This window comes from Lipotes vexillifer, unplaced genomic scaffold (genome assembly GCF_000442215.2).
Source record: "Lipotes vexillifer unplaced genomic scaffold, Lipotes_vexillifer_v1.1 scaffold1098, whole genome shotgun sequence".
Classification (NCBI taxonomy): Eukaryota; Metazoa; Chordata; class Mammalia; order Artiodactyla; family Lipotidae; genus Lipotes; species Lipotes vexillifer.
The window spans coordinates 157,456-167,775 of record NW_006798559.1 but is presented as its reverse complement, the minus strand read 5'-3'; the positions used below and the strand labels follow the sequence as shown (position 1 = coordinate 167,775).

The 10,320-nt window shown below is 56.9% G+C and overlaps 1 protein-coding gene across 3 annotated transcripts in view; it reads right to left on the bottom strand.

Moving 5' to 3' along the window:
• Positions 1–2,918: 2,918 nt before the first annotated feature.
• Positions 2,919–10,320, bottom strand: part of CAPG (capping actin protein, gelsolin like) — a 14,599-nt gene continuing 7,197 nt past the window's right edge. Inside the window, exons 2-10 of one of the 3 annotated variants that reach the window (XM_007470590.1) lie at positions 10,204–10,239; positions 9,871–10,043; positions 9,606–9,760; positions 9,246–9,413; positions 7,084–7,233; positions 6,645–6,737; positions 6,017–6,149; positions 3,672–3,760; positions 2,919–3,090 (exon numbers count right to left, since the gene is read on the bottom strand). In XM_007470590.1, the coding sequence (XP_007470652.1) occupies positions 3,025–3,090; positions 3,672–3,760; positions 6,017–6,149; positions 6,645–6,737; positions 7,084–7,233; positions 9,246–9,413; positions 9,606–9,760; positions 9,871–10,043; positions 10,204–10,226 (1,050 nt within the window). In that variant the 5' untranslated portion in view covers positions 10,227–10,239 and the 3' untranslated portion in view covers positions 2,919–3,024. Of the gene's footprint in view, positions 3,091–3,671; positions 3,761–6,016; positions 6,150–6,644; positions 6,738–7,083; positions 7,234–9,245; positions 9,414–9,605; positions 9,761–9,870; positions 10,044–10,203; positions 10,240–10,320 lie in introns of those variants that run through there. The other 2 variants (XM_007470589.1, XM_007470591.1) reach the window with 2 other exon arrangements.

Genomic DNA, 10,320 nt, shown 5'->3' with positions numbered 1-10,320 from the left:
CCAACCCCAGTGAGCGGCCGCCGGATCAAAAGCCTTGAAGGGGCTTTCGGAGGGTGTACCCTGGCACCGTCCTGCCCCTTGCGGTCCTAGCAGCAGGGATGTAGGAAGCCTGTTGGGGGAGCCAAGGACCCTCACCTGCATGAGACATTAGGGGCTGTTAAATTTGACCCACTCCCCGCAGACCTGCCTCCAGAGCAAGGAAAACTTTGCCATAATCTTAGTTGGGCTACAGCTTCCAGAGTTGGGTTCCAGGTAATTTCAGTGACAGATCATGAGGTGGGTGTTCCACACAGCCCTACATCAAAGGTATTCCCAAGGAGAGGTGCCAGAATTCTGACTCCCTGGCAGAGGGGCTTTCAGGCCTCAGGGGTCCACGGGACAGGGACCAGACATGGGCTGAGGAGTTAGAATGTGAAGGGAGATGGTAGCGGTGGCAGCAGCTGACAGGGGGCAGCATGAACCAGAGAGAGCACATGGGCCTGCCTTCCTCTCCATCCCCTGGGGTCTCTGGCCTTGCACTCATCCCACCCTCAGCTCTCCCCATCCCTCCTCCCCACTGCTTGTGACACAGAACCAGGCACTGGGCTAGGTGTCTGCTGCCACCCATCCTAACTGCCCACCAGCTGGGCTACCCCCGTGGAGGCTGTGCAGGTCCCATCAGGGATGGTTCTCTGGCCTGGGCGAAGGAAGGAGGAAATTCACGTACCAGCAGTTTTTAAATAAAAGAATTCTTCTGGGTTAAGAGTCTCAGGTGTTTTCCTTCCAGACAAGCTTTGTGCCTTCCTGTGGCCCTGTTATCCCAGGGTCCCCTTTAGATCCAGGCACTCGGCCAGGTGACGTCCTGGTTGTCTCTGGTGCTGGTCATGGGCCCAGGAGAGGTTGCTGTGCCCTGGCCACACTCCCGCCAAGTTCATAACACTGTCCAGCCTCACCCTGCTGCACTTACAGACCCGGAGACTCTGCACGCTCTAACCAGTGGGCAAGGCGGCCCTGGCTCTTGTTAAAGTTGGCTGGTGTTTGTCCTATATTTGCTTCTGGGGAAGCTAGCTGTCGTCGCTCCACTCACAAAAGGGCCTCCAGGGCTTTGGCGCTGGGGAACAGGGGGCAGGTGAGAGCCCCACTAGGCTGCTTTCCCGTCCTCTGACCTCCCTCAAGTGGAGTCACGGAAGACAACTGTCCAGCCCCGCAGGCCTCTCCAAGTCTGCCCCATGCAGGGGGAGGCCCATCACAGAGGTGGAGATGACAGATGGCCACCCAAGTGTGGCAGGGACTCCTGTCAGCAGGATGCCTCAAGGGCGGGGCTGGTAACGGACCCTGCGGTTTGCCTTGTGTCGTCTTTGACCTAAACTAATTCTCTGTCTGCCTCCTTCGTCCTGACGAGGTGCTTAGCTGACCAGCAGAGATGGCAGCAAGATTACTGGGCCTGGTGGGGATAGAACGCAGCCCAGCCTCCACTTCGGAATGTCAAGTTCAATGGTTCCTTTCCTGCAGATTCCTTTCCCTCACTCAGACCTTGAGGCCAGCTCAGCTGACGTCGACCGTGAGTGCTCAGCCCACAGCACAGTAGGGACCAGCATTCGTGGGCCTCTAGCTGGAGGGGAGGCCAATGGCCTCTGCAGAAGCCTGTCCCACATCACTCTTGGTGGGATGCTCTCCAGGCAACTTCGGACCTGGGAACATTCGCAATAACAGTCCAGGGATTAAGTTGCAGTTTTGTTGATGGATCGGTCGCGGGGGGAACGTCTAAATGCTCTGAGAGTAGATGCAAAAATCTTAATCTATGCATTTTTCTTGGGAAAGGCCTTCCAAGGCCTTTCATGAGAGACTTAAAATGCTTCACAACCCTAAAAAGGTCAGAACCGTGGATTTGGTACAAAAAAAGGTCAGAACCGTGGATTTAGTACAACCCTTGCTCTTTCCCCTTTTAAAAGTCATCCCTGGCACATGCTCTTTGCAGAGGCTGTCCAGTGGACTCCCAGGGATATCTCTGTGTGGAGAAAAGAGCAGGGGGATGCACAGGGAGCTCATTTCTCTATGCTTCTCAGCACAAAAATCACTGAGATGAACTTGATCAGAATTTCTGTTTGGGACGGAAGATCCGGCATGTCAGAGCTCAGAAGCCACATAGCCCGGAGGGCCCAGGGTGAGAGTGGGTCAGGACGGCTGCAACCCTGCCAGGCCTCGTGGACTCCGGTCCTTCTGGTCTGGGCTTACGCAGCTCCCGCTTTGCTTATACCCCCGACCCCCGGCCAGGTCATGTCCCCCAGGGTGGGACTGCTTTGGGGCTACTCCATTCTCTGCCTATTTAGCTACCTAGCCTCTTTGCTTTTCCAGCCACTACCCCGTTACACAAGAGAATGAACTAGGGCCCAGATGAGGAAAAGCAACTTGCCCAGGCTCGAACAGAGGCAGGTGAGACCCAGAACCCATGACCCTCGGACACTAATCTGGTGCTTTTCCCACGGCCCCACGTGGCCCTGAGCTCATCAGCCGAATACCCGATGCCATGACGTGACAAGCCAGCCTCCCGCACAGAGGTGTAGAGCTGTGCTCTTGCTTGGTGATCACACATCGTTTGGAAGCTGCCTTGCAGTGGATTATTGGGGCACCTGAGGAAATACTGGCTTGAATGGAGATGCATCCCATACCCGCCGCCACAACCTTCTCCCAGTCGGGAATGTGAGACTGAACCGAACCTCGGGCTGAAAGTGATCCTGAGCCCTGGCCCTGTGCCACCTCCCTATTGGGTTCACAGCAGTGCCTGCCAGGCCCACGGGGACTCCTGGCCCCTCTGCCTCATCATGCAAAGCCAGCTCTGGCCTCTCACGGGTTGTGGAATTGTCCCCTGGGTCTTACTCCGCCCAGCATGACTAGGTGGGGCGGGAAGAATTAGCCCAAGGCAGGCAGTGCAGGCAGAGGGCACTGGTCTCCTTTATTGATCATCCGCGCAGGCACCTCGGCACTGGCCAGGGAGCTGGAGGATAGGCGAGCGGGCAGCAGGTGGGGGCAGGGAGACGTCCGCCCTCATTTCCAGTCCTTGAAGAATTGCTTGAAGATGGGACTCTCGCGGCCCTGGGGCAGAATCTCCACCTGTGGGATCAGCAGGGGAGGAATCCGGCTCACAAGGTTGCCACCTCTGCCTCTGCTGGGGAGGGCCGGAGCCAAGGAGGAGGGTGGTGGGCACCAGGCCCAAGTCCATGTGCCATCCAGGCCAGGGATGCTCCTCCAGATAAGCCAAGAGACGAGAAAGATTACAGGGACACGGGCTGAGAAAACAGATTGCTTCAAGGACTCAGGTGCAGTTTCACAGATGCACCAATTATACATGAGACTTATCAGCTCCCATCAGTTTGACCTGTGGTGTCGCCGTGCTGGGATGAGAAGGGGCAGAACCAGCTAGGGACCTCGGCCCAGAGGAGGTGCACAAGCTCCAGAGGTGCACCCAACTTGCTGGGCTCTCAGGGGAGCATTGCCCAAACATCCCCTTAGAAAATATCATGTTTTGTATGGAAGGACTGAGGAGGGCTTTCCCACTGCGTGGGGCTGGGAGGGAGGCCTGACTGCTTCTGACTGTGCCCCAGGCTTTCCCGCCCTTCTTGTCCAGTCTGAGAGGCAGGAGGCCAGGGAAGAGCCCCAGGAGGAGGGTGCTGGGGGGAAGGGAGGCTCCTCACCTGAGTGTTTGGGGCATACCGCATGCGGGCGATGAAGTCCTCAGCCACTTGCAGGGCCGCCTGCCGTTCCTTCTCGTTAGCTTTGCGCCCTGGATTGTAGGGAGACTTTTTTATTTTCTTATTTCTTGGCCGCTCCGCGAGGCTTGCAGGATCTTAAGTTCCCCGGCCAGGGATCGCACTAGGGCCCCCAGCAGTGAAAGCCCAGAATCCTAACCACTGCACCGCCAGTGAATTCCCAGGAGATTTTGTAAAAGAGAAGGTACCCTCTCTAGCCCACATCCCACTTCTCTCGAGGAGACTTAAGGGGGTTCAGAGAATAGCTGGCTCCTTTTAAAATAAATGGACCAGGAGGCACTAAGAACACTCAGGGGGCTCTTTGGAGGTGGGAGGTTAGCCCCTCCCAACCTGGCAGCTCCAGATGAAAACTGCCCTCTGTCCGCTCCAATCATCAAAGCCTTCTGCTAGGGCCAGGGCCCTAGGGATATTCAGGGAGAACTAATGTTTCCCTGGCATCAGACTCTCAGGCCCCTCTCTCCCACTCCAGGGCCCCTCGCCTTTTGAGCCTGTCAACTGCACTGTTATCAACTGTCTTTCTGCAAAATGCAATTGGACAGAAAAAAGGATGTGATTGACTGTAATCTTGCTCCCACAAAGCCAGATGCCAACATCGGCCTAATAGTTATGCCTACTAAGAGCCGATAAAAAGGGAGAGCGGCGTCCTCCCTTCCTGCCTGCAGGCAGTCCCTTTAACCAGACCGCTCCAGCTGGAGGCGCTTTTCCAAAGAAACAATGTTGTGAACTGTGGCTGGCTCTCCAGCCAGGCTATGAAAATCTAGTTAGCGACAACGTGTCTGAAATTAATGTGCTGTATCCTTCCTTTGTGATTACGAAATACTTCTCTTCCTTGCTCCCAAGTTTCCTGTTTCTCCACTGGTTTCTTGGTTCTTTTTTTTTTTTTTTTTAATATGCATTTTTTGGCTACGCCGGATACCTTCGTTGCTGCGTGCGGGCTCTGTAGTTGCACATGCGATATCTAGTTCCCTGGCCAGGGCGCGAACCTGGGTCCCCTGCATTGGGAGCGCAGAGTCTTAGCCACCGGACCACCAGGGAAGTCCCGGTGTCTTGGTTCTTTGCTTGGGGTTAAATACACTCCCGTGGGTTTTTTGTTTTTTTTTTTTTTTTTTTTTAAATATGCATTTTTTGGCTACGCCGGATACCTTCGTTGCTGCGTGCGGGCTCTGTAGTTGCACATGCGATATCTAGTTCCCTGGCCAGGGCGCGAACCTGGGTCCCCTGCATTGGGAGCGCAGAGTCTTAGCCACCGGACCACCAGGGAAGTCCCGGTGTCTTGGTTCTTTGCTTGGGGTTAAATACACTCCCGTGGGCATCTGGGAGCACCACGCCCACCCCATTGGGTCTGTGGGAAGGTACCCAGAGGCAGGAGGAAAAAGGCAGCCCCAGAAGCACAATGCTCCCCCACCCAGCCGCCTTACTTCTTAGAAAGCTGCCCTCCTGCTTGCCACTCCCGGCCCTTCCCTGAGGCAAGAGTGTTACTGCCTAGTAGCTGCCAAGTTAGAACACCTAACGTTTCTCCATCCTCCTGGCTGGGAATTTCTCTTGGCCTTGGTTGACCCCACAAATATTTCTTGAGCACATGCTATCTCGTCAGGACACTAGAGACCATATGGTTCCTGCTTTCAAGAGGTCTATAATGTGGGCAGGGAGGTGAGACACGTTCAAGAAAAGAGACAAGCACAGAGAAGTAAGGAGGCTCCCGGTACCGCTCAGAGACTCAGAGGTTTGTTACATTCTCAGAGTTGGATCTAGCAAACAGGCTTCCACACAACAGTGTTTCATTCCCAGCCAACCCAATCTCTTGGAAAAACAAGTTCCACCAGTTTGCTACCCACTGCATGAGGTGGGATTTCATATCTAAAATCGATCTCTCACACCCCAAGGTAGAATGGCAGGATCAGGGGTCCCAGCAGCCAAAGGCCTAGGAGAGCTCTGTGACAGTGGCCCTCAACACGCAGTCCCTGGACCGGCAGCAAGGCCTGGGAACTGGTTAGATGTGCGAATTCTCAGGCTCTGGTACAGACCTCGTGAGTCAGAATCTCAGGGGTGGCTTCCAGCTATGGGTGTTAACAGGCCCTCGGGTGATTCGGAGGCAGGCTAAAAGTGCAGAACCCTTGCCTAGGCTGGGCACAGGAAACCCTGAGAAAACCCACAGCCGCGGAGGCTCCCCGAGTCAGCCGTCTCTGGGTCGGCCGAGCCCTCCCGCGGGAAGCCCTTGCCCGGTCAGCGGCTGCAGGGGTCTCAGGTTGGGGTGCAGAAGCCACACGTACCCTTCCATATGTAGATCTTGCTGCAGAGCCCGTTGTCCAGCACAAAGCAGTCGTCGGGTATCAGCATCTCGAGGGCAAAGGGGCTGGAGTCGGCCACCTTGGTCAGGCTCATCTGTCCAGTGGCATCAGAGACCTGGGGGAGGATGGGCAGTGCCGTGTCACCTCCTCCCGGCAGCACAAAGCCCTAATCTCCACCAAGGAGCAGCTGCCTCTCCAGCTGCGGCTCCACCCACCGCCCCAGGCCAAGCCGCAGACCGGAGGTGGAGGAAACACGACAGGCAAATCCTGGGCGACCCCCAGTCCTACTTCAGGCTCAATCACCGCCTCACAGAGCCCCAGAATCCATGGAAATTAAGTAGACTCCAAATTACGAGTGAAGGTAAAGAATTCCACAAAGTAAAGCTCAGCATGGGCTTGTTTCAAACCTCTTTCTCCAAGAATGGCCGGAAGGGAAGTGGCATTCATCTCCTCCAGCATCCATTCACTTCCCATCCTACCCTCACCCCAAGCCCTGGGTAAACCACCCTGGTGCCTGGCCCAACCTCCCACTGCTTTCTCCCCTCCTTTCAGCCCCACAAGCACCAGGCTCGTACCCGGCCTGGTCCTAGGGCAGGCCTGGGGCGCCCACCTTATACAGAGCCGCAGCCTGGGCGTTTGTCTGGTCAGCTGTGAAGTCTTCCTCAGGGTTGCCCTCCTTCAGAGCGGGCTTGGGGCCCAGGACCTGCAGGGGTCAGAGCAGGTCGCGTCTCCAGGGATTCCTGGGCACTCAGCCTGGACCTTCCCAACCCATCACACCCAGGGCCACCGCCCCAGTGGGACAAACTCTGTCTGCACAAGGGCGCTGGGCAGAGGTGGGGAGGGCTAGGTCCTCCTGCTCGGCCACCAGTCCCTCCGTCCCGAGGGGTACTTGACTCTGAATCCCACCAAGGCACCTGATGAGTTAGCCAAGCCCTGAGCAGCACCGCAGATGCCCTCACAGCCCTCCACCCATCACCCTTGTGCCCCCAGCTGATCACTGCCCCTCTCGGTGGCTTCCAAGCAGAGCTACCCTCCCCACATCTCTCAACCTGGATCATGTCGACAGGCTCCTCTCCATCGGTGACAATCTCCACCTGGGCCTTGCCCTGCCGCTCGCTGTCCCGAATGGCCAGCGCCAGGTCCCGCGCCTTGTTACGCTCCAGGATATTGGACTTTGCACCACACCAGGTGAAGATGTTCTGGAGGGAAGTGGGCAGGCGCGGGTTAGAGCCAACTGCCTGCATCCTGCCCTTCACAGGGTCTGCAGAACTGCCCTCTGAGGCAAGACGATCAAAGACAATCAAGAAGGCAGAGGTGGGGCTTCCCCGGTGGCGCAGTGGTTGAGAGTCCGCCTGCCGATGCAGGGGACACGGGTTCGTGCCCCGGTCCGGGAGGATCCCACCTGCCGCGGAGCGGCTGTGCCCGTGAGCCATGGCCGCTGAGCCTGCGCGTCCGCCTGCGCTCCGCAACGGGAGAGGCCGCAACAGTGCGGCCCAAAAAAAAAAAAAAAAAAAAAAAAAAAAAAAAACAGAAGGCAGAGGGGAACCAAGGCCTCTCTGGGGACGGGAATGACAGTCTTTGGCAAGAGCGATTCTCTACCCCGCATCCCCATCTTTCTCCACATTACTTGTGTCATATATTAAAACATCTTTATCTTGTTTATAATCTATCTGTCCTGACTAGAAAGTAAGCCTCCTTAGGGCATGCGTGTTTTGTTTTCTTTGGCTTGGCTTGGCCCACTGCTGTATGCCCAGTGCCAAAACAGAAACGGGCACATCTTTAGGCCTAGAATAAACACTTATTGAATGAATGAATGGGTGAATGACATCCCTGGGCCCAGTATCTCACACACCTCTGCACCCCCGCCAGGCACGGCCCTCATCACCCCTCCTGAGCGGGTCCCCTGCCTCCATCTCACTGCTTCCAGCCCTCCTTCCAAAGAGCATCTGGGTTGCTCTTCCTGTCCCAAATCTTTAGCACGACAGATGCGGTCCAGACCCTCAGAGAATCAATCTCCTCCTGCCCTGGATCTCAGCTCCTTAGCAATTTCCACTCCCACCGCTCCTGTTCCCACCCTGGGTCCCGGTCAGGCTACATCCTTCCCTGCTGTTGACATGCATGTCTGCACCCTTATCTGTCTCAGTGCCTCGGCCTACCCATCATCTTCGCCTGGAAGGGCATTTCCCCTCCGTGAGGGTCCAGTCAAATGGCACCTCCCTGGGACAACGGCTTGGGCTTGGGCTAGAAGGCCTCTCCCTGCCCCCAGCTCCCCCAGGACAGGCCACTGCCCCTAAGAGGGCCCTCATCACCTCCTGCCATGGGTTACAGCCAGTGACAGGCCCGTCTTGGCTGCCTGCCCTGGGTGAGCAATTTGTGGTCCCCGTGCTTGCTCAGAGCAGACACACAGATTCACGGAGGGAAGGGGTGAGTGAAGTGATTAACGCATGGGCTGGGAGGCGGCTTAACTCGGAGCTACAAAGGCTCCAGAAGTAGGAGAGAGTAGGCTCCAGTGTTAGAGGCAATGGCCAGACAGCAGAGGGAGGCTTCTGTCCTAAGAAATACAGGGATTTCTTGTAATGGCTACAGCGACCCCACTTGGAATGGGCTTATAGCTTCTCAGCCCCTCTCCCTTTGCCCTGGCCTCCTGGTCCCTGACCTTTTAAAACACAATGCTGGGGCTTCCCTGGGGGCGCAGTGGTTGAGAATCTGCCTGCCAATACAGGGGACACGGGTTCGAGCCCTGGTCTGGAAGGATCCCACATGCAGCGGAGCAGCTAAGCCCGGGAGCCACAACTGCTGAGCCTGAGCGTCTGGAGCCTGTGCTCCGCAACAAGAGAGGCCACGATAGTGAGAGGCCCGCACACCGCGTTGTAGAGTGGCCCCCACTCGCCGCAACTAGAGAAAGCCCTCGCACAGAAACGAAGACCCAACACAGCCATAAATAAATAAATAAATTTAAATCATATGGGCTTCTAAGAAGACCTCTGCCTAAAAAAAACAAAAAACAAAAAAACCCCCACAATGCCAGGGAGTTCCCTGGGGGTCCAGTGGTTAGGACTCAGCGCTTTCACTGCTGTGGCCCCGGCTTCAATCCTGGCTGGGGAACTAAGATTCCAGAAGCCTCAAGACACGGCCAAAACACACACACACACACACACACACACACATAGTGCCAACACAGGTGGGTGCTCAGTCAACCCTGCCTACCCACCTGGCCCAGGTCCAGGATGAAACAGTCCCCTGTGTTGAAGCTGCCCCAGCTCAGTGCCCGCTCGGTGGCACGGATGTTCTTCTTGCCCTTCACCTGGTAGAGTTTCCTGATGGCAGCTGGGGTGGTCCCTGGTGAGGTCTTGTGAAATGCTGACTCCACGCCGCCTTCCTGCAGCCCAGATGGCCAGCCTGAACGGAGGCCCGAGCACTCCACACCCCATCCCACTGGGAGGCAGGCAGAAAGGTGGGGAGGACCCAGCCCCGTGTGGGTCTGGGACTTCTGAAGGGTAAGGACCAGCTGGAAGGGGTCCCGACTCTGAGAGCAGCCGCAGGTTGGGGTATACGGGAGGTGGGCTCTAACCTGGTACTTAAGGCCACGTGGAAAGTAGCTCATGAAGAGGTCGGACTCATTGCCCTGTACCTCTCGGTGCTGCACAGGCCGCTCCCCAAGCAGGGTGTTGAGGTGCACGGCCAGCACGGCGCAGGCCCCCTGCTCATCCCGGGACGACTGCTGGCCTGGGGCGAGTGGGAGATGGCAGGGCACGGCCCGTGAGACCCTTGCCAGCCCCGACCCCTGCCCAGGCCAGTCCCCCGCCCCCCAGTCCTCCCAGCGCTCTCTTACTTACCTATCCACAGGTGCAGGTGGGAGAGCTCTTCCGGGCCATTGTGCAACACTAGGTAGGAGTCTCCCGAGAAGAAGATGCCCTGGCTCTCAGGGGCCACGGGCACTGGCTTCAGCTTCTCCACCCGCCATATGTGCAGGCCGGGATCCTGCACCGAGGCTGGGAACGGAGAACCACTGCGGGAAGGGGGAGGGTTGGTGGTGGCCGAGGCCCACAGGTGGTGGAGGAGCCGAGCAGAGAGACCTGGGCCGGCCTGGGGCTGCGGTGTGGGGGTGAGGAGGGGCAGCCCTGGGAGAGAACAGGGGAGGGGTGAAGGGAACGGGGTGCACAGCCTACCTCTGGGGGATGGGTGAGTACATGGCGTCTCCGGATCTGGAAAGACAGAAGAAGCCATTATTATTACAAATGTCATGACAGCCAGCCTTTCTTTTTTTTTTTTTTTTTTTTTTTTTT